The sequence below is a fragment of the Varanus komodoensis genome, unplaced genomic scaffold (genome assembly GCF_004798865.1).
Source record: "Varanus komodoensis strain SLA01 unplaced genomic scaffold, ASM479886v1 scaffold42, whole genome shotgun sequence".
NCBI classification, from domain to species: Eukaryota; Metazoa; Chordata; class Lepidosauria; order Squamata; family Varanidae; genus Varanus; species Varanus komodoensis.
This window is the reverse complement of record NW_025335972.1, coordinates 7,516,248-7,536,197: the sequence shown is the minus strand read 5'-3', so window position 1 is coordinate 7,536,197 and position 19,950 is coordinate 7,516,248. Positions and strand designations below refer to the sequence as shown.

Below are 19,950 nucleotides of genomic sequence, written 5' to 3'. Positions count from 1 at the left end.
CTGTGTGTGTTGAAAAACTCCCCTCTGCATACTAGACAGATCCAGAGGGATTGTATCACTATGAACTGCCTCCCTCTAGTGGCACAAATTTATAATCTATTATATTGCCATGTTAAAACAACCACCACCTTGGTGTAGGGTGATCTCAGTGAGCATACAGACAGAGAGGAAGAGATGAGAACTAAATTCTGTGAGAGATGCAAGTTGCTCAAAATTCTTGAATGTACTTGTTAGGAAAAGGTGCTTTATCATAGAAGAGTTGAGTTGGAGAGCATCAGAGGGCCATCAGGTCTAACCTCCAGCTTGGTACAGGGTTAGGGTTAAGCTATCCCTCTCAGATGGCTTAGATGGCTGTCCAGTCTGGGAGAGCACACAAGCTCCCTAGCTCATTAGTTCCATTGGTGTACTGTTCTAATTTTTTCCTGATGTCTTAACATTTTTCCTTGTTTGGACATGTATCCCATGTGATGCATTGACAGTGTCTGTGCCTGTCTCCCTCTTCCCCTCCCCCACCACCACATGGATGCATATTAAAAGCAATTCCATCACCCTCCTCTATCAAGCCTTGTTTGCCCAAGAACAGCCAGTGGATTGGTGAGGTGTCTCCACCACCAAACAAGTTGAAATTCATGTCACCTGTGAGAGAGCTAACACCTCTCACATGCTATTTCCTGTGGCAGTCTGATCACCTCTTCAGCTATAATAATCCTGTGTCCACAGACATAAGGTAAGAAATAGCCTCTAAGTGTTTGTATTTATTGGAGAGCTATAAATGCTATTCCTGGGGGCAAGGAGGATGCTTAACAGATGGCCAACTCCAACCCTTTAATCTTTGTCATATGACAGCAAAGCCCCTTTTATGCATCATTTTATTGTTCATACATTTGCCATAAGGTAAAATCACCCAGTATTAGAACCAAGATTTCTCTCTACAGCTCTTATTAAACTAGAATTAAATTACTGAACTTTTTCTTTAAGCTGGAAACTCATCTTTGCCCTATTTCCTTCCTTACCCTGTGGCAGTACCAAGAATGTCTGTTTCTCCTTGTATGAGGCATATTGGAGAGCTTCTCCCTGCTCCCAACACATGAGAAGCCCTTTGTTTTGTAATGGTGGCCCTGATTCAAGCAGGAGTTACTGCCATATCAGTTCAGTAATCAGTTTGTTAGTTCAACTATGTCTGAACCTCACAATGGATAGCAATTGGGCTGTTAGGTATTTCTGCAACTAGTATGTGTTCTCACTCTAATGTCACATAAAACAATCCCTTTTCTCCAAAACTGAATAACCTCTAGTGCAAGCGTCCTCAAACTTTTCAACGGGGGCCAGCTGAAATGTGCTGGCGATGGGAACGGGCTGCCAAGGTGGTGCGGACAGGGGGTGCAGGCCGGTGCGGGGTGCGTGGAGATCGTTTTCTCCGAGTGAGCCCAAAATGATCTCTGTGTGAGCAAGCCGCCACCAGGCATGCGCACTGTGAGGCAGTGGCTTGCTCACATGGAGATCCTTTTCTCCGAGCAAGTCCAAAATGATCTCCACATGAGCAAGTTGCTGCGTGCACGTGGCAAGTCCAAAACCACTATGGCAGGCCAGATAAATGGGCATGGTGGGCCGAATCTGGCCCACAGGCTGTAGTTTGAGGACCCATGCTCTAGTGCATCTACCACTAATGTTCATCTCCCACTGTTAACACATAATAGCGTGCAAGATGTGGGGATTTGCTGCAGTATGCATTTAACAAATGAGAAATGAAGTCGAAAATATGCTTGTCAGGAAGAGGCTGCCCAAAGAGGATGAGTAAAAATATACATGTACACACATGTTTAGCAATTGCAAGTGTTCTAGTAGGATTATTTAGCAGATATTGTACGGAACCCAAGGCAAAGAACACCTAAGCTGGCAAAACCTGACATTGTATTTAGGAGTTTCTACCTCATCCATGCTGTGGATTAGTTAATGCCATTGCAAGAGAATTTGAAGCATGGGAGAAGGAAGGAAAATCAGCAGAGAGAGAATGCTTTTACCATGCCATTGCTCTCCTCCACAGCAACAGTTTTCCAAGGGTCAGCGTTAACATGTACTTTTGGGGTCAGACTGCAGGTGAGTGTGGTGCCATAGGCAAGGAAACATGAAACTTTGTCCCTTTTCTGCTTCTCTGCTTTGCCTTTATGTACACAAGTCATTTGCATCGCAGATACTCTTCAAATGAGCAATACTGAATCACAACAACCTAATTCAGCATCCTTCACATGCATTTCAGCACATCTCTTAGGCAGCAGCCCTGAGTAAAATAATGGCAAGAAGAGTTCTGGCCAGACAGAACTATCAATGCAGGCATAGAATCTGCCTTCTTACAAAGGAGCAGCGTTGCTGAACATGAATAAAAATATGCATGCATGGTCTTTGCATGCCGCATTGATTTTAAAGAACTCATTCCCAGCAAAAAAGATAACAAATTCAAGTATCTTCTTCAGCTGTTTCAGCCAGGATGGTCAAGAATGAAGACATACCAGCACAGTGCTGGCCTTTGAATAGACTGACTAGAAAATCAGTTCATAATTGCCCTGCAGCTGCTTCTGAAGCAGTATCTAGCTGCTACTTGACATGGTTTCATTTTTAAAATATTTAACTGCACGTAGAACAAATGTGATCAGCTGTTTCCTACTTCAACCATCTATCCTAAGTTCACCTGTACATACCCCAAATGCATGGAAACATCTTGTTCTTCCTTTCCAGGATTTGGAAATGTCCTTACATGGTGACTGAAAGATCAGTCTTTTAAAAGAGAACAAACTCCCTGCACTTTTGAAAATCAAGGCCACAGCAGAAAGTAGTTTTTCCATCACTTAAAACAAATTCCATTTCCAGTCAAAGATACAGGTCTTTGCCAAATTATTTGCAATCTCAAGTAAAACACAATGGTGACAGAGGGCTGATGGAGGTTGTTAGAGAGAAGGGGCTGAGAAGGAAACTGGATAAGGGCTTGCCCACACATACTAAGAAATTAAAAAGTGCAACAGTATCATCAGGTTATTCTCAAGTTATGATGCAACTGGAGGAGGAAAAAGGGAGGACTCATCTGTATGTTTCTGAGAGAGGAGATTTATGCAGATGGACTGCTCCTTTTAGCTTCACTGATTAGCAAGCAGTATTTCCAAGGTTGGTCTTAGGAACAGAAATCTAGATGGGTAGAAGCACTTCTATTCCTGCACACCATGTGCCAAACATCAGATAACCAACTAGAATGACGGGTGGCCAGAAACTCCTCCAATGGACCCACCCAAGGAGGGAGGTAGCAGCCCAAGCCCTTGTATTTTGGCAGGTTCTCTCTTTGGTCCACGTGCTCCTAAGACAACAGTCCACCCCCTTCTTTCAAAGCAGAAGGCAGAGATTGCTTTATTCCCTAGGAAGGGCTAGCTCCATCTGCACCATTTTCTTCCTGGCTGGCCTTGAGTTTGGACAGTACAGCATGGATCCGGAACAGGGTTCGTGACTCCATTGAGTAGTTCTTGAAGTTATTCCTGTTGGGAGAGGCATTCAACTGCTATTATATCTCAGACATCTGAAGTATGAACATACTGAACTCATACAGTACTCAACATTTTTAAATGGTGCAGACTTTGAGTTAAAGTTTTTTTTTAAAGTCAGCTCATATGCTTTGCATAGAGGTTGGAAGTCAAGCAAATTTGCTTCTTCTGTAGGGGGGGGTTGAGGGGGTCTACAGGGAGCAGAATGCTGAAACTCTACCTCTGGCACCCTTACTTTAGGCCCCTCTTCATGGATTTCAACATTCAAAAACTGTTCTTCAGTCAGGATTTCATAATTGAGAAATTATTTTCAAGTTTCCCTACTACAAGGGCTCCAAATAATAAAATGAGTAAGAGCTGATATTCAGTTCCAGATATTAAATGGCATTAAGTGTGACATATACCTTCCAGTCAATATATATGTCATTATATTCTCTAGCCTGTGCCAGTTTGGCATTTTATTTTTTTATATATAGCTTTTGTATGCCATCCTTTATTTTTTATTTTATATATATATATATATATATATATATATATATATATATATAGTTTTTGTATGCCATCCTATTATACAATAATTTCAGGATGGCTTACAATATTTAAATATGTGCTTTATTTGAAAGTTTATTTAAAAAACTATAAGGTTGCAAAGTGATAATTATTTTTCTTCCATTTTCCAAAAACAGAACTTCCAGATAATCTTACAGGTAAACCACAATTGCATGCAATCTCAATCAAAACTTTGTTTAAACCACAAGCACTCATACTTGCAAAATCCTTCTTACTGAGTCATACTGGCAGAAAGGCTTACAAAGTCCTAGTACTCATGAACTGAGGTTCTGTGGCCTGCATGGCTATGGTACAGATTCTGTTGGTTCTGAGCCATTCCTTGGTTACTTCTCTATTGACAAGTCTGGAGGAGCCATGGCACCTGAAGGCACCAAGTTGCGTAAGTGACCCCACTCGGGTTGTTAGGCTGCGCAATCCCAGCATAATCTACCTTTATTCATATGACACAACAACCTCTAAGTGAGGCCTGCATAGTCGAAATGGCAGCCAGGCTCACCCCACACATGGTACAGCCTTGCCACGAGCTAAACAACCAACAGTGGGTTGTTGTGCCATGTCAAGTCCCCATTAACTCCCATTCTCTGACCACTTGGTGCCAAAAATCAAATCTATATTTTATGCAAATCTCCATATCAGATGCAGAATATGACATACTCGTTGACTTAATGCTAATTAAGCAACTTTGCATCCATTTTAATTTTTCCTGAGCAGAGTGTTCGATCCTGAATTTGAGGAAAGTTTCAAGATCTAGCAGAGGTTTTTCCTGAAGGAATGTGGAAGAGCTGATTGTTGCCAATTCTCTTTTCCCTTGGCAGTTTCCCAAGACTCCAAAGCAGCTTCTCCTGACTACAGGAAAGAAAAATAATCGGTGACAATTGCCACCCACCCCATTTTCTCCAGCAGGAACATCCTAAATATTGTATTTAATATTAATCTTCATACATTCCAATGGATTTACTCTGAATAAGTCTAACATTAAATACAACCTTGGATTCAAACCATTTGTGAAGAGCAACAGCTATAAAGGAGGGTGATGCCATCCAAGCCTATGCAAAGGTTACACTAATCGGTGTTCCCTAACCTCCTCACATTTATTTATTTATATGTCACCCAATAACTGAAGCACTTGGGCAGTTAATGAGAGAAAAACAACTTAAAACCACAATAGGGATTGCAATTGGATCAGCATAGAAACAACAGTGGTACAGAATAAAATGCAATTTAAAAATAAAGTTCAAAAATTAAACTGTTAAAACACTGGGAGAATAAAAAGCTCTTCATCTGGTGGCAACAACAACAACAACAAAAATACAGGTGCCAGGCACATCTCTTTAGAGAGTTCATTCCACAACTGAGATGCCACAACCAAAAAGGCCCTCCTGGTAATCGCCTACTTCACCTTCTTTGGAAGGGGTATGTTGTATCAGTGGCCCAGGATGGCTGGCAGTCACGGAAGTTGCAGTCTGACAAATCTAGAGGGTGATAAGCTGGGGAAGACTGCCCTGAGAAGATACATGGAAAAGTCGCTATTTCAGAGGAACCCAAATCTCCATGTATGAGGCTAGGAAACAATTTTTCCGAGGAGCATCTGATATCCTGTAGGTACTGTCCCGTTACTACGATGTTAGCTTCCTGGCTTTTCCTCAAAGCGAAATACTATGGGATAGGCCGAATGTTCACTTACTTGGCCTTACGAAGTAGCTGCACAGCCTCTTCACTCCGCCCTTGTGCCACATACAGCAGGCTCAACTCCAACATTGCGTTGGGTACCAAGTAGTGATCATAGCGGATCTTCTTTTCACTGTACACAGATAGGCATGCAAGAGAGAAGAGTGTCTTTTTGGTTGGAGGCCCTCACGTTGGGAATATAGTAACAAACCATGGCACCCAGGTTAAACCATGTTCTTGGTGGAAAAAATATTGCAGAAATTGAACCAGATTAGGGGGAGGTTTGGAAAGCCTTTCTGCTGCTCCAACCCCAATTCTTCCTCCCCCCACCACTTCCCAAACCCCCATATCCTCTGCCAAAGTGTTTGGGAGCACTAGAGAATCTTACCTGTTTTGGACAGCACTAAAGCAGGCCTCAGCTTCCGTTGAACTATGCAAGTGCTTGAGGACAAGGCCTTTGAGGAGTAGCACCAGACACTGGTCATCTACCTGGTACTCACTGGCTGAGAGTGTTGGGGGAGGTGGAAGGAAAAATCAAGTGAGAGGTGGACCAGCCTAAGCAGTTACTGCCCTACCCTTGTTTCCCTTTAACAAATACTTGAAGAGATGTCCATCCATAATGCTTACATAGCAGATGGTTCCCTGCTCCAGCCAGAAAGCCAAGAAGTGAATCCGAGATCTTTCTCCACAAGAACACTCTGCCATCCATGTTACTTGTGAAGGCAGAACAGCCACAATTTGTAACAACTGGCCAAAAAGTGGCAAGAGGAGGGACCCTCACACAAACATTGACTATATTCCTGAGGGCAAGGAATGTCTTATTAATATTTATAACTTACTCTGCAAGCCATTTTTGGTTGAAGAGCAACATAATAGTGCTGCAAGTAAACAAATGCCTGATGCTAGCTCACCAACTGTGAAAAAAGCTCCAGAGTTTATTTCTGAGGACCAAAGAATCTGTGAAATTCTAACTCTATCCTAATACAAAATTAGCCTAATTTTGGTTGAGTGGTTGTTGATCATGCTAAGGAGACAGGTTTCTAAAATGTTATGGCTTCAGGCAGGGCAAAAATATGAAGAAAATTTCTTCCTAGAACTTGAAAACAAGAGATAATTTTGCTATGAAAAATAGTTCCTAGACTTTTAGTTCAGCCCATCATCCCTGATTTACAAGAAGAACACATCGATCACAACACTGCTGTACGTCTTTGTTGTGGGCCGACTGTAGCACTTGTGGAATATTATGGTGCTTCCAGATTAGGGTTTTATTGTGCAACCACACTGCCTCAGTGACAGTCAGACATTGTCTGCCCTTGTTGTATCTTGCTATTCCTTCTCCATTAAGAAGGAAAACACTGAAGAGATGCACAATGTCTTTTGACTAGTAGTGCCAGAAGCCCTCCATCCTGAAGCACTTTTAATGCAAACATTTAACTGGAGATACTTCGACTAAATATCTATATCCTACCCTCCACTTCGTTATTTCCATGAAAACAGCATGTTACCTGGTGCCTCTTCTAGTTGTTTCTCAGCCCTTAACAGGGTGTCTAGAGTTCCTTCTAGCAGTTCCTGTCGCTTGCCCAGAACTGTAAATCCATTCCACATATACATCATCTCCTGGAAAAGCACAGCCAAGGAATTATGGTGACCGCGGTATTTTGGGCTTGGTGGGCAGCAGTTTGCTGCAATACATCAGCAGGCAAAATCCAGAAGACCTGGCTCCTGTCCTCCCCAAATTTTAACAGTATTTTATGTATGCTTTAAAGAAAAGTGCTCGTGCTAGCCTCATTTGTTTTAACGGAAAGGGCCTCAATCTGAGTGGGATTCCACAACAGTTTTTCACCAACTCTCCCTCCCCCAGCTGCTATTTACTGCCCAAATGAGGTGCTTTCAGTAGACAACACAAGAGCAGGGTGAGGACAACTGTGAGTGTTTTGACAGGAAAAGTAGTAGCAGCACTAGTATTCAAGCTGGCCTAGCTTAAACACCGTTTAATGCAGAAATGCTTTGCCTTGCCTGAATTCTAGATCACATGGAAGCTAGCTGCAATTGTCCCATGCAAAAGTAAAGTGTGTGCACTTAGAAGTACTCCTTGTATAAGCCCCATGACAAAGATGGGAAGCATCCATCTGGTGAGCCGGAGCAGGCCTCTTCCATTTGTAGCTCTCTGTTCCTGGTTAAAATTTGACCATGAGCAGCTTTCTGCCTTGCTAAAAAAAAACTCGACTCAGCAATAAAAAGATCCAGCACTGTTACCTTTCCAGGTGTCAGACAAGGCTTGCCAGCTGACGCTGCTCACTTTGGCAGTTGGGACATGCTTTCCTGGCAAACCCATCTGTTCGGGATGGCAAAACATAGGCCACAACACCTCCTTTCATTTCACTCTATTTTGTGCCAGCCCAGGGGAAGGACACAAGCTTCCTGGATTCTAAGACTTGTACATGCAACTTGAATCTCTAGCATGCAACTAAGTGTACACAAATGAGAGTATGTGGACATTTCTCATTTATGTGTGTATGTGTGCAAATATACTTGTTCCATGAACTGATGAGATCTAAACATGGCAATGTTGCATATTAGTAGTAGTAGTAGTTGTTCTTGTTACACTGTATTTATACTCCACCTTTTTTCCTCTTGTGAGGGGCCCAAGGCAACTTATTGTGTTTACTTGACAACAACTCTGTGGGGTAAGCTGGGCTGAGGGGGAGTGACTGGGCCAAAGTCACCCAGTGAACTTCATGGCAACTGAGTGGGGACTAGGATCCAGAGCTTCCTAGTCCCCAGTCCAACACTCTCACCATTACGTCACACTGGTTCTAGTTATGAAAAGAGTTACTCTTCACTGGAGACCATGATGCTTCACACACCCCATATCCCATGGGGCATGGTGGCCATGGGTTTCCATCCTTACCAGGGCTGGCACAGGCAAGGGCACATGCTCACTGGCTTTGTAGCGCCTCGCTTTGCGGATGGCAAATTTCTCTGTAGGTGGAGATTTTCCAGCAATCTTCTGCTTGAAAGAAGAAACCTGCCTGCAAGGCAAAGGGGGAGATTGCCACTGCAGCAACTTGAAGATGGAGAAACTCTGTGTTCCCAGAACTTAGTCCAGCTTGCCATAACTCCTTGGTTAGGCTCACCCACAGGAGCTTACTAGTGGCAGCACAAAGCACCAGGTTATAACTTAAAACCACTCCAGACACTTCAGTCCTCCAGCAGCACACATTAAAGAGTTATTTTGCCATGATATGGGTTGCATAGCAATGTGACAAACATTTGCAAAACTGGCAGCAACAGGTCCAAGACTATTTCAGACGCCTTACAACCAAAACAAAAAAGGACACCTTAGCCCAGGGATACACAGTCTTTGTGGACGTGGGTACATGTGGCAATTTAAGACATTGTCTCTGGCAAAGTGGCTTCACTGGAAGACATGAAAAGAACAACTAAGTTGCCTAGAAGACTGAGTGCAAGGCCGAGGTGAGGTTTGAGCCCCAACATGCTAAGCAGTTCCATTGAGCCTACAGTCCTTGGCACAAAGAAATCTCTCACACAGCAATCCCAACTCCTGCTAATAAAATGTCTTAAAAGTTGGAGACACCAAAAAAAGTGAATGTACATTGGTGGGCATCATATTGCTCTCCCCTGCCTTAGCCGGTTGTGCCCTCCCTCTGGCTACAGCCTTTTGTTAAACTTTCCCCAAGTTGCAGAAGCAAGCGGGCACCTTACCTAAAGAGCTCGACCTCTTCCTCCCCAAAAGGCCGTGGCTCCTCTGGGGGCAGCATGCTAAGGAAGGCAGCTTTCATGTAGACATACATTGCCTGCAGGGAAGCAGAAGGGACAGCTGCAAGGGCAGAAAGCGAGGGAGGGCTGAAACCAAAGGGCAACAGTGGCTGATTTCTTTTGGAGCCCATACCAGCTCTGGAACTCTTCTGACAGGGCTGGGAGAGCACAGATAGGAAAGTACATCAGCTGTAGACCTAACTCACCAGGATTCCCTGACTAAGAGTCTGAGGAGAGTCAGAGGGCCATGCAGTAAATGCAAAACCAAAGAGATCCCACAGCTCCAGAAGGCCCTGAAATCACTTCCATTCCAGATGGATGGAGTCTGGCTTCCAAGATGAATGAGGAAGAGCCCTCTGCACATGATCCACAGATTTACCCCATAGGGTGGGGAGAAGAGGATTGGGAACATATATGGTCTATTGGCAGTGTTGACCCTTGCAGGCCAAATCTGAGTAGGCCCTGGGTAATGAAATTTCCCTGTTGCAATGATGTATCAGCAAACAGGAAACACCAAGGGAAAGGAAAAACCCTGTAAAGCAGAGCACACATTGGAGGACCATCCTGGCAAGTAGCAAATCATCCCAGACCCCTTGTCATGTGGCCGAGGGTACTGGAATGAAACTCCAGTCCCACAGGATACTTGCAAAACATTTGGGACTGGCCCTCTTGTGTCCTCTGAAAATGCTCCTGGGGAATGTTTTACATGGGTGATCCAGTTCCAGGGTGGGCCTCAAATTCTAGGTCCTGAAGGAGACAAAGGTTCTCCTGTTCTGGCTGCAGATGCTTAGAACCCTGAGGTTCAGGAGTTGCAGGTCCAAAGGTCCAAGCAGCCTTGATGCTCTGTTGCCCCTTTTGGAGCAGGGTCTCCATTTTGCAGCATGGAAGCCTAACTTAAAGGATATTCTGCTATTAAAGTTTTTACACTGCCACCATCCCACAAATCCACTCATGCTGCTCAAGTATTTCCCACCTTGGACCAGTGGTTCTCCTTGCTCAGTAGATCTGCATAGAAGTAGGCCATCTTCCACATTCCTTTGTAGGCAAAGCACCACATCAGCTCCCAGTAGCACATGTGGTGAAATTGCTTCCAGGCCTGCTGAGCTGAGCAGCCTTCCTCAAACCGCTTGATGGCCTGAGCAGAGACGAAGAGATCAGCCGGAGAAGAGGTGACAGGCAGAGACAGTTGAACACTTCATACGGACCTGCATGGGACAGCCTGGGACTTGATCTGGTCTGGAAGCAAGATTCTCAGCCTTGTCATAGGGGAAGTACAATCAGAGATGTGTGTGTGCAGGAAAAATTCAGCTTTCTGAGAATCCTGGCTTCTTTTCTCTTTTTTAAAAAGCACATTTTAGCACTTATCACAGAGAAGATATATTTGAAATGGTTAGGAAATGCCTGTTGAAATCTCAGAAGCCAGAGAGATTGCTGAACATTTCCAGTGGTTCTGATGCATCAAGATATTTTTAATTCTGATGGCAGAATATGGGCAATGTTTCCCAAAAAGAAAACAGGCAAATACCAATGAAATGCATTTCTGTTTAATTGTTGAGAGGACCATGTGTGAGCCATACAACTGAAGGCTCTGTTGTGAACTTGGTATGAGGGTTTTCTGAATGTGTGATGGAATCCCTGTTTCATCTTCCACCTCAGCAAAAATCTGAGTCTGTGATGTGTCAAAAGAGGAATGACCAGAGGGGCAAAGAAGAGAATTGGGATGAGAAAGAGCAGAAAAGCTTGACTAACACTTTGGGAGTTCTTAGTGGGCAACACCGCAAATTTGCAGTCATCTCTCCAGTGCCACGTTATTCCGTAAACAGCTTGGTTATTCATATGCAAGCTCAGCACAAATTCCTATGCAGGTGTGGAAAGGTACCTGCTCTGGATCTAATTCTCAAGAAAGGGTCTGACCCGATTTCTGACAAGAAGAGGGTGTTTGGATTGAGGAACTCAAGCCCATGGTATGCTCTGCCAACAACCCAACAAGAGCACAAATCTGTGGGGCACCTTGGCATCCTCCAACTTGGCATCCTCCAAATGTACTGAACAACAAGTTCCATTACCCCTAATCAGCAACGGCCGTACTGACTTGACATTATGGGAGTTGTTGCCCAGCACATCAGGACAGAAGCACATTAAGGAACCTTCTCATGTAGTGGAAAGGAAAGCGAAGGCTGGGTTAAAGAGTGTAAGACTGCTTCAGCTACAGCCTCAAAGATATGCTAGATGAGCTCACTTCCTGCTTAGACAAGGCATCTCACCTCATTGATGTTCCCTTTGATCTCCTCTATCCTCCCGGCAAAGAACAAGAAAATGACACTCTGCAAAATGGAGAGAAAAGAGGCTCAGGAGGAGCAACTGCAAGAGACCAGGTACCCAGAGCCTTCAGCTATGAGCACTTCACACATACCACATATGGCCACATTTATCCACTTTCCACTTCCCCAGACCATGTGCACGCATGCAGGGGATCTCCAAAAACACACAGTAAACAAATACCCAAAGTAATTTTCAGCCTGTGAAGGCTTCAGGAAGGCTGGCTTAGGTCACCTGAGGCCCCATTGGATAGAAGCACCACCTGACAGGTATTTTCTACACCATTCCTGATGCCCCAGCCCTGAGTCCCCCATACTTCAGATTTTGAAAGCTGGGTACCCAATACAGCGGGCAGAAGGCAGAGGAATGAGAGTTTACCCAGCTCTAAAGCAGATCCCATATCCAGTGTACAGGATCTGCTTCATGCAAAATCAGACATGGGCAAAGGGCCAGGTACTGGGATTTCTACTGAACCCTCTGGGAAGGGAAGAGGTTTCTAAGAGATCCCCATTCCCAGTGGGACTGGGTCTACACACCTAGCAGAATGAGGTGGTTGAGTCTTGAAGTGAGAAGTGGCCACTTAAGACTGCAGGTGGCCATTTTCTGAATGCTTCCCCAAATGAAAAAAACCCCCTCCTTTCAAGAAGAAAACCAGCACATCAGGAATAACGGTTATATCTAGCCCATTCATCTCTCCATGGTGTGCTAGATGTCTGCTTACAAGAAGGTGTTTACAAAGGGGCAAATTTTTAAAAAATATATGATCCCCCACCTGCGGTCCGAAATGGTACAGTCCATTCTACCACTCCATTCCACTGAGTATGCAGATTCAGCCTAAGCCTTGAAAAAGCATGGGGCACAGAGAGGAAAGAAAGAGAGAGAGAGGAAGCAATCTTAATATAGCAAACATTCCAAACTAGAGGGTATGTTGTCTTTTATCAGAGATGAGAAAAGGTAGTGCTTAACAATACATACAGTTCCCCCCTTAACTTTCTAAGCATAGTAGCTAAGGTCCAAAAGATAAGGAGGCCCCAAAGATACAAAGATTGCATCCCATCCACCCCCACTTTAATCCAGGCACCCTGCTGCAGCCTCTAGACAGAGAAGCAACATCTTAATTCAACCTTCCTTCCAGCATAAGGCCCACTTCTAGGCCCCCCAAGACAGCCCTACAGCACACATGCCAGATAAGGGACCAAGGGAGCCTGCAGCATCCCATGGTCCAGCCAGTGCAGACTCTTACCTGAGGGTAGCGGGCGAGGTATGGACTCAGCAGGGACTCAGCCTCTGTAAAATCGTCTTCACCAATCCCTGGGCAGAACACAGAAAAAGGGAAGGACTGAGCTCCCTTCCATGGGGTGATCTCGGTTGAAGCCCTAGAATATCAGTAGATATTGCCAGAGCAAGGTCATAGTATTTTGCTGTTCCAAAGGGTTACACCAAGCGATCCTTGCTTCAGGATCCCTTGCCATATCCTGGGTGATGCTGGAAGCACCCTATGGACCACATGCTCATCTACAAAAATATTGCCTTTTGGGTCACAGGAGCTGTCAGGTCTACCTTAACCCTAAGTCAGGTCATGAAACCACTCTGGATGGTTTCTGCTGTACACTCCCAGGGTGTTGACTAGGATTAATAGCTCAGAAAAGGGAAATGCCTGAGTCCCATTTCCTGTGTCCTTCCCATTTCTTCCTGGGTCCCTGCCTCAATTGATGCAATTCATCCTTTGTGGTTAGAATAGAGATTGCCACCTGGCTGGCACTGAAATTCTCTTGAGCCCCAGCTGTGGAAAGGTTTCCTTCCTTTTTACTGACTGATTAATCAGTCACACACATTTACATACCACATCTCAAGTGCTCACAATATTTTGTTATATGTACATCCCATCTGTTTCCTTCCAAGGAACTCCAAGAGGCTTCTCCCACTCTTAATCTCATCCTCACTGTAACAATGCTCTGAAGTAGGTTGGCCTGAGTATCTGTGACACACCCAAAGTCACCCAGTGAGCTCCATGGACAGGTGGGGACTAGAACCCAGATCTCCTGAGTCCTGCACTCTTAAACATGACACCACACTGGCTCTCATTTTCTATAAATGATCTCAGTGCTCCTTAACACCATCACATTAAGTAGGCCAGTAAGCTTCTTCTTTAAGACCACCCAATACATTCACAGCTGGAAGGACATTTGACCACAGACTTCCTAGTTCACACTTAGCTGCTGCATGAACCAACCCTCCTGTCCCCTTTTTCCAGTTGTGCCATAAGCAGAAAGATGAGACTTGCACACCCTCCTTCCTCTCCGCCCCCGCAATACACTCTCCCTGTTCCACAAAAGCCCAGCTCTGTATCTAAAACACTTTGCACATATCCAAATGAACTAGCGCAAGCCAGTCACAAGAGGCGAAGCCGTATGCCACGCATTGGAGAGCAACTGTGATCCTAAGCAAAGCAGAGGAGAAATGGCATCAGCTGGGGAGAAGGGCCACAGATCTGCTACCAGCCTGTTTCTTGTTGTTCCTTAGCCTGCTGGGAAGGCACAGCATTACCTAAGATGAAGGTAAGGAAGGTGTAGTAGCACAGCAGCAGCATCGTGCAAAGCAACGCCCGCAGGTTGGGGGTGGTGGCTCCCTGATGCAGCTGTCGCAGGCCATAATCCTGGTAGGGCAGGAAAAAATAAAAATATTCAAACACGCTGGGAGTGGGGGTTGTGCAAAACATCACTTGGCAAATGTATTCAGCAAAGATTGGAAGAAAGAATGCATTATCTGGGCCCATATAGATCCAGTGGCTGCTGTCTAGTGAAAAGGCTGTGTATGCGTTAGATCATGGGTCCTCAAACTACGGCCCATGGGCCAGATATGGACCACCATGCTCCTTTATCTGGTCCGCCTCAGAGCTTTTGGACTCGCTCGGAGGAAACAATCTCTGAGCAAGTCCAAAAGCTCTGAGCCAGCACAGGCATACGAAGTGGGGACATGGCCACGGTCATGGTCGCACTCATGCAGGGAAGATGGGCACGATCACGGTCATGCTGGGGGTGGGGGGGAGATGGCCGTGATTGTGCCCACCTTCCCTGCACAAGCACGATCACGCCCGTCTTCTTCCCTGCATGAGCGCGATCACGTCCATCTTCCCCTCCCAAGCATGATCGCACCCATCTTGCCCCAGCTCCCCCAGCATGATCGCGGACATTGTAGCTATGTCCCTTGAATATGGACATGTTCTTCCCCACCTCACCTTGGGCTTCTGCTGCAGCCCAAGCGAGCAGAGCAAACATTTTTTAATTATTTTTTTTAATTTTAATTATTTTAGTTTATTTTAATTTTAATTATTTTAGTTTTATTTTAATTTAATTATTTTTAAATTTATTTAAATTTTAATAATTTTTAAATTTATTTTAATTTTAATTATAATTATTTTTAGTGTGCATAGGAATTCATTCATATTTTTTTCAAACTAGAGTCTGACCCCCCAACAGTCTGAGGGACAGTGAACTGGCCCCTGTTTAAAAAGTTTGAGGACCCCTGCTTTTGATCAAAGATATGGAGCAAGCACAGCCAGAAGCACTGCTGAGAGGTAATGATCTCTCAGAAACATGGACAAACCTCCCTTGGGGCAGAAAGACAATGGAGCTAGGGCTGAAGCAACCTCACATCTGCTGGAAAGGGCTCATACTACAACGTGCTGGGAGAAAACAGTGCTCAGCCAGCCTCTTCCAAGTCCTTTAGGGAACAATCCTATGCCAGTGAAGCCTCCCCAAGCCACATGCACCGCTCTCAGGGTTGCAACTGTACCTTGTCCCCTGAAAACCCTGCAAATTCCAGAAGTTTCAGGATCCGGGCTGGAAAGAGGGAGAGTGTCTGTAGAAGAAGGACATCAACATGAATGAATTATTACAGTGGTACCTTGGCTCACAAACGCCTTAGTTCACGAACAAATCGTGGTCCAGCTTTCACAGACATAACATTGCAACTGGGAAAACCATAGCCTTCACTATACGCACTTTTTTCAGCAGGGTGATGTCTTTGCTTTTTGGTATGCTGTCTAGATTTGCCACAGCTTTTCTCCCAAAGAGCAAGCGCCTTTTAATTTCTTGGCTGCAGTCCATATCTGCCATGCTCTTGGAGCCCAGGAAAATAAAATCTGTCACTACCTCCATTTCTTCCCCATCCATTTGTCAGGAAGTGATAGGACTGGATGCCATGATCTTAGTTTTCTTAATGTTGAGTTTCAAGCCAACTTTTGCACTCTCCCCTTTTACCTGCATCAAGAGGCTCTTTAGTTCCTCTTCACTTTCTGCCATTAGAGTGGTATCATCCACATATCTGAGGTTGTTTATATTTCTCCCAGCAATCTTAATTTCAATTTGTGATTCCTCTAGCCCTGCCTTTCTCATGATGTGCTCTGCATATACATTAAATAGGCAGGGCGACAGTATACAGCCTTGCCATACTCCTTTCTCAATTTTGAACCAATCAGTGGTTCCGTGTTCAGTTCTCACTGTTGCTTCTTGACCAGCATACAGGTTTCTCAAGAGACAAATAAGATGGTCTGGTATTACCATCATTCTCTTTAAGAACTTGCCACAATTGTTGTGATCCACACAGTCAAAAGCTTTAGCATAGTCAATGATGCCGAAGCAGATGTTTTTCTGGAACTCTCTAGCTTTCTCCATGATCCAGCATATGTTGGCAATTTGATTTCTAGTTCCTCTGCCTCTTCAAAACCCATATGTCCATTCAAGAGTGGCACCTGTATTTCTGGTCCCAAGCCATTTAGAGCTTTGCATGTCAAAACAAGCGTTTTAATTGGGCCCAGAACTCAACTGGCAACCAATGTAGGTGGCACAAGATTGGTGTAACATGGTCATGCAGGCTAGCTTTTGTCAACACCTGTGCAGCTCTATTTTGAACCAGTTGAAGTTTCTGGACTGTCTTCAAAGGCAGCCCCACATAGAGAGCATTACAATAGTTCAGTTATAGCCAGGGCAGGGATGACTGTTGCCAGGTTCTGTCTGTCCAGATAGGCCTGAAGCTGAAGGAAGGATCCCCTGGCCCCCAAGTCTACCTGAGGGATAGTGCTGGGTCCAAGAGCAACCCCAAGCTACAGACCCTGTACTTTAAGGGGAGTGCAGCCCCATCTAGGATAGTTTAGAGCCCCCTAACCTGTCAGATGATCCACCCTGGTGGTGGTGGTGTGTTTTTATTGTTCTTGCACTGGTTTGGGGGGTTTTATTGGTGTAAGCCACCTTGAGAAGTCTTCTGCCCAGAAAGACAGCCAAAAAATATTTTAAACGAATAAAATTAAATTGAATCCTCAGATAAAAAGGACAATTAAACATTTGCTAGTGTGGACACATCCTGATAAGCCACATTTCTGAGCCGATGGGCCCTCTGTACCACTTTTAGTTGCCATATGTGCACACGTTCACATATGTACACAGAATGTTTTGGATAATGTAGTCAAGAGGCACGCTGGAGCTTGGCTGAAGAATTTACTGTGAAATCCTCTAAAATCCCCAAATCTTGTGAATTTCAGGGAAAGGTAGTAGCTGGTACAACTAAGCAAACTAGAAGCCTGCAGTCAAACAACTGACTGGCTTGTTCAAATCAACATGTGCAATAGCGTTGGTTGGTTGTTGGCGAGCGACTGAGGCTCCAAGGGCTGCTCCTGCTCTTCGTGAAAGCTGGATGTGGCTCTGCTCATGACTAGCGGTTGTTGATGGGGAACAGCAAGAGGGAAAGGCACGTCTCTGTCCCCAAATAGAACAGGAGGCATTCTGAGGTGCCAAACAAGTTTCAGGAAGAGATTTCCCTCCTTGGGGCTGCAATTAAAATTCTGTTATAAAGCACTGTTAACACATTTAATGACTCCCAAGAACCCTAACCTTGTGTAAACATTAGAATAATAAATAACCACGGAAGCCACAATCTGTAACATATATACAGCATAACCCTTAAAATAAAACTGTTATCATGAAACTGGTTTTGATATTAATTCTATTTTATTTTTTTTGCATCCAGTTACTAGTGTGTAGAAATGCCAAAACGTCATGTTAGAAAAGCTTCCCGTTGCTTGTAAAAATTTGAGGTAAATTTAATACAAAATTGCAAAACATTCTTCATAGGTTAAAACTCCCCTAAAATCTGGAAACATGTCTAAAAATTGGGAGCCTTCTCCTCCATGAGTGTGTCTTATCCTTTTTTAAAGCCATCCAAGTTGCTGGCCATCACATTGTTCAGTTTTGCAGTGTGCAACAAAGTGGTTCTCCTGCACCTCCTCCATGTTCACCCTCACTAGCCTTCTTTCAAATTAAGCAGCCCCAACAAAAGCAAGCTTCCCTTGCAGGGGGGTTGCTTCAGTCCCTTGACCATTGCCCTTTCCTGCTTGCCAGCTCCGCTGCCTCAGATACTGCAGGTGTGGACCTGCTAGGGATATGGTTTGGAATGCAGGAAACAGAGGCCAGAGAGAAGGGACCTGGGACACTCCAAGCATGCTGGAATCCAAGGCTTATAAGCAACTGTGGCCTGCAGCAGCTTGGCACTCCCAGCAATGACTGTGCTTCCTGCCTTCAGTCCTTCTCTGTTGCAAAATTTAGCAAGGATGTCATAGGGCTTCACTCTCTCTCCTCCAAGAAACCTGATTCTGAAAGGGCTGCCCACTGACCTTGCATCCCAGCACAAAAACAGTCCAATGTGATGGCAGGGGGAGTAAAAAACAACTGCAGAAAGCCCCAGGATTCCTGTTTGCTAACTCAGTTTGTGTCCCCGTGCTTCTAAGATGCTGTGGAAGCACACTCACCAGATTGAAGGCACCAATGCCCAGTGCAATTCCCCCTTCAAGATGGACACGAGTAGAGTTTCCTGGCAACTGACTGGGTTGAATGAAACTGTTGAGCTCTCTAAAAATATAAGAGGGTTAGGTAGTCCCACTGCACCCTCCCCTCCAGGAACTAATCCACAGAAACAAGGGGTGGCAGGTCCTAGCTCACATGGCTTCCACCCACTAGTGTCTGGACAACTCTCACCGTGGCCTCAAGCGACACATTTCAAACATTTGTTACCATTATGTAGTGGTGGGCAAGTTCAGGCAGTCTGAAGTGAATTCTTGTTCTAGATCCCTGCCAACATGGCTATCCTATCTTCTCTGAGACTCTCATGAATCATAATTGCTTCCCACTGCTTTAAAGTTCCTAGCAGGAAGTGGGGAAATATGGTCTGTGGCCCACACCCATAGGAATGACAAGGAGATGTGGATTCACAGGGTGGGTTTGCGCAATCACTGAGGGAAATGAAGCTCTGGTGGCTTATTTTTCCTGCGGCATGTGTCAATCACATGCTCCAAACTAGCCTTGTGGAGCACAGGTTGCCAGACATGGAATCACAGAAGAAGAGAGATGGAAGGTGCCGGAAGGCCAACGGACCCAACCCCCTGCTATTGCAGGACACTAAGTTATACCATCCCATTCAGATGACTGCCCAGATGCTTTCTGAATGCCTCCAGCCAAGGAGAGCCCAGAACTTCCCCAGGTAAAAGGTTCTACTGTTGAACTGCTCTGACAGTGAGGAAATTCTTCCTGGGGTCTAGTCTAAATCTGGTTTCTTTTAACTTAAGTCCATTATTCCATGTCCTGGACTCTGGAATGAGTGAGAAGAGAGCCTATCCTTCCTCTGTGACAGCCTTTCAGGCACTTGTAGAGTGCTATCATATCACCCCTCAGTCTTCTCTTCTTGAGGCTGACCATGCCTACTCTTTCCTCATCTGAACCCAGAGAGGACAAGTGGAACAAGGCATGGGTGGTCCCAGCCTAACCTTCCACACAGCCTAGTTCTGAAAGCAAAAGAGGGGTGGGGGAAGTTTATGAGTTTTACCTTGTACTCCTTGGAAGAAAGGGGGTAATAAAGAAAATCAGACAGTTAGTGCTAATCTGGCAATGAGAACCAGTGGACAGGTCTTCACTTTCTTCTTAGCTACACACTATCTTTCATCAGCACTTCATGGAGGAAAGACATTTGCAGCCTCCAAAAACTCCAAAGTATTTTCCTGACACTTTGTGGGACTCCCCATTTCAAGCACTACAGGAAGGAC

At 44.9% G+C, this 19,950-nt stretch overlaps 1 protein-coding gene across 3 annotated transcripts in view; it reads right to left on the bottom strand.

Annotated features, from left to right (window-relative positions):
* Nucleotides 1-3,079: 3,079 nt before the first annotated feature.
* LOC123030078 (tetratricopeptide repeat protein 39A-like) overlaps nt 3,080-19,950 on the bottom strand; it is a 43,018-nt gene continuing 26,147 nt past the window's right edge. For all 3 annotated transcript variants that reach the window (XM_044443671.1, XM_044443674.1, XM_044443673.1), the window contains 12 exons: nt 18,664-18,763; nt 15,657-15,722; nt 14,409-14,517; nt 13,105-13,172; nt 11,807-11,866; nt 10,516-10,677; nt 9,489-9,580; nt 8,674-8,794; nt 7,268-7,379; nt 6,151-6,265; nt 5,779-5,895; nt 3,080-3,518 (listed from right to left, as the gene is read on the bottom strand). In XM_044443671.1, coding sequence (XP_044299606.1) covers nt 3,401-3,518; nt 5,779-5,895; nt 6,151-6,265; nt 7,268-7,379; nt 8,674-8,794; nt 9,489-9,580; nt 10,516-10,677; nt 11,807-11,866; nt 13,105-13,172; nt 14,409-14,517; nt 15,657-15,722; nt 18,664-18,763 — 1,240 coding nt within the window. In that variant the 3' untranslated portion in view covers nt 3,080-3,400. The remainder of the gene's footprint in view (nt 3,519-5,778; nt 5,896-6,150; nt 6,266-7,267; nt 7,380-8,673; nt 8,795-9,488; nt 9,581-10,515; nt 10,678-11,806; nt 11,867-13,104; nt 13,173-14,408; nt 14,518-15,656; nt 15,723-18,663; nt 18,764-19,950) is intronic.